This window comes from Tenrec ecaudatus, chromosome 4, assembly GCF_050624435.1.
Source record: "Tenrec ecaudatus isolate mTenEca1 chromosome 4, mTenEca1.hap1, whole genome shotgun sequence".
Lineage (NCBI taxonomy): Eukaryota > Metazoa > Chordata > Mammalia > Afrosoricida > Tenrecidae > Tenrec > Tenrec ecaudatus.
In genome coordinates, this window is record NC_134533.1 from 18,537,320 (window position 1) to 18,538,788 (window position 1,469).

The 1,469-nt window shown below is 36.2% G+C and overlaps 1 protein-coding gene across 1 annotated transcript; it reads right to left on the minus strand.

The window, feature by feature from the left end:
* Nucleotides 1-213: 213 nt before the first annotated feature.
* LOC142445694 (olfactory receptor 8U3-like) lies at nucleotides 214-1,170 on the minus strand. The gene has a single exon (XM_075547632.1). The coding sequence runs from the start codon at nucleotides 1,168-1,170 to the stop codon at nucleotides 214-216; it is 957 nt and encodes a 318-aa protein (XP_075403747.1).
* Nucleotides 1,171-1,469: the final 299 nt, after the last annotated feature.

Consider the following 1,469-nt stretch of genomic DNA (forward strand, 5'->3'; position numbering starts at 1 on the left):
ATATGGAATAGAAAGGTCATGATATCAAGGTTATATATGCATCTGTTATCAATTTAATCAAAATCTAAATCTATACCTTTGCATATTTCATCTACTAGAGATTGGTACTAAAATAGCAATATATTTTAGTATAAAATATTCTATCCATCAAAGTGATCAAATTATTTTATTTCAACAAAAGATTAAACATACATATTATTCCATGTCAGTAAATTAATTTTTAGAGTTTTTTATAGACTGGGGATGGCATTTTCCAATGGCACTTCTCAGTGCATTCTTTACCTCTTGATTTCTCAAGCTGTAGATCATGGGATTCAGCATGGGGATGACTATTGTGTAGAAAACAGAGGCCATTTTGTCTGTGTCGAGGGAATGACTTGATTTTGGCTGCAGATACATGAAGGTCAGAGTCCCATAGAATATAGTCACTGCAGTAAGATGAGAGGCACAAGTTGAGAAGGCCTTGCATCTTCCTTCTGTGGACTGGATTCTCAAGATGGCAGTCACAATGTAAAAATAAGAAATAAGAACAGTAGTCAAAGAGCAAACGATATTGAATCCAGCAGCAATGAAGAGCAAAATCTCTTTGATTCGAGTGTCTGAGCAGGCAAGAGCCATTAAAGGGATGTCATCACAATAGAAATGATTGATGATGTTGGGACCACAGTAGGTCAACTGGAAAGTGACTATGGTGTGTAACAAAGCAACAGAGAAACTGAATAAATAGGGACCCATTACCAGCTGCATACAAACCTTTGGCGTCATGACAACCACATAGAGAAGAGGATTGCAGATGGCTACATAGCGATCATAAGCCATCACAGCCAGGAGGAACAACTCTGATATGACAAAGGTCAGGAAAAATCCTAGTTGTGTTGCACAGGCATGGAATGATATAGACCGGCGCTGGGTCAGGAGCGTCTCCAGGAACTTGGGTGCTATTGTTGAGGAGTAGCAAAGGTCCACAAAGGCCAAGTTGCTGAGGAAAAAGTACATGGGTGTGTGAAGTCTGGAGTCCAATTGGATTAAAGAAATCATTCCAAAATTCCCCACCAAAGTTAGAGTGTATACTGCTAAGATGAGCAGAAAGAGAATGATTTCAATCTCTCTGCAAACTGCAAACCCCCCAAAAATGAATTCGGTGACTCTGGTGCTGTTCCCTTTTGCCATTTATTCTGGTCTCTTTTCTGCTGAGGAAAAAGAGAAATTTAAACCAAAGATAAAATTACTGGGGCTAGAAATTGTAGTTGACCTTTGAAAATCAGTTATATATTAGAGACTATCTCTTAACTCTGGTATTAATGTAGGATAACAGAATACAATTTCATTTCAAATTTTCCATTCTATGTATATATGTCGACCAAAATTAAAATCCAAAAAAATTGAAGACCTTATTTAATGTTTTATAAAGCTTTTATTTGCTTAAAAATATACTTTTATAGATTCAAGTATTTAAAATTATTTTGAAA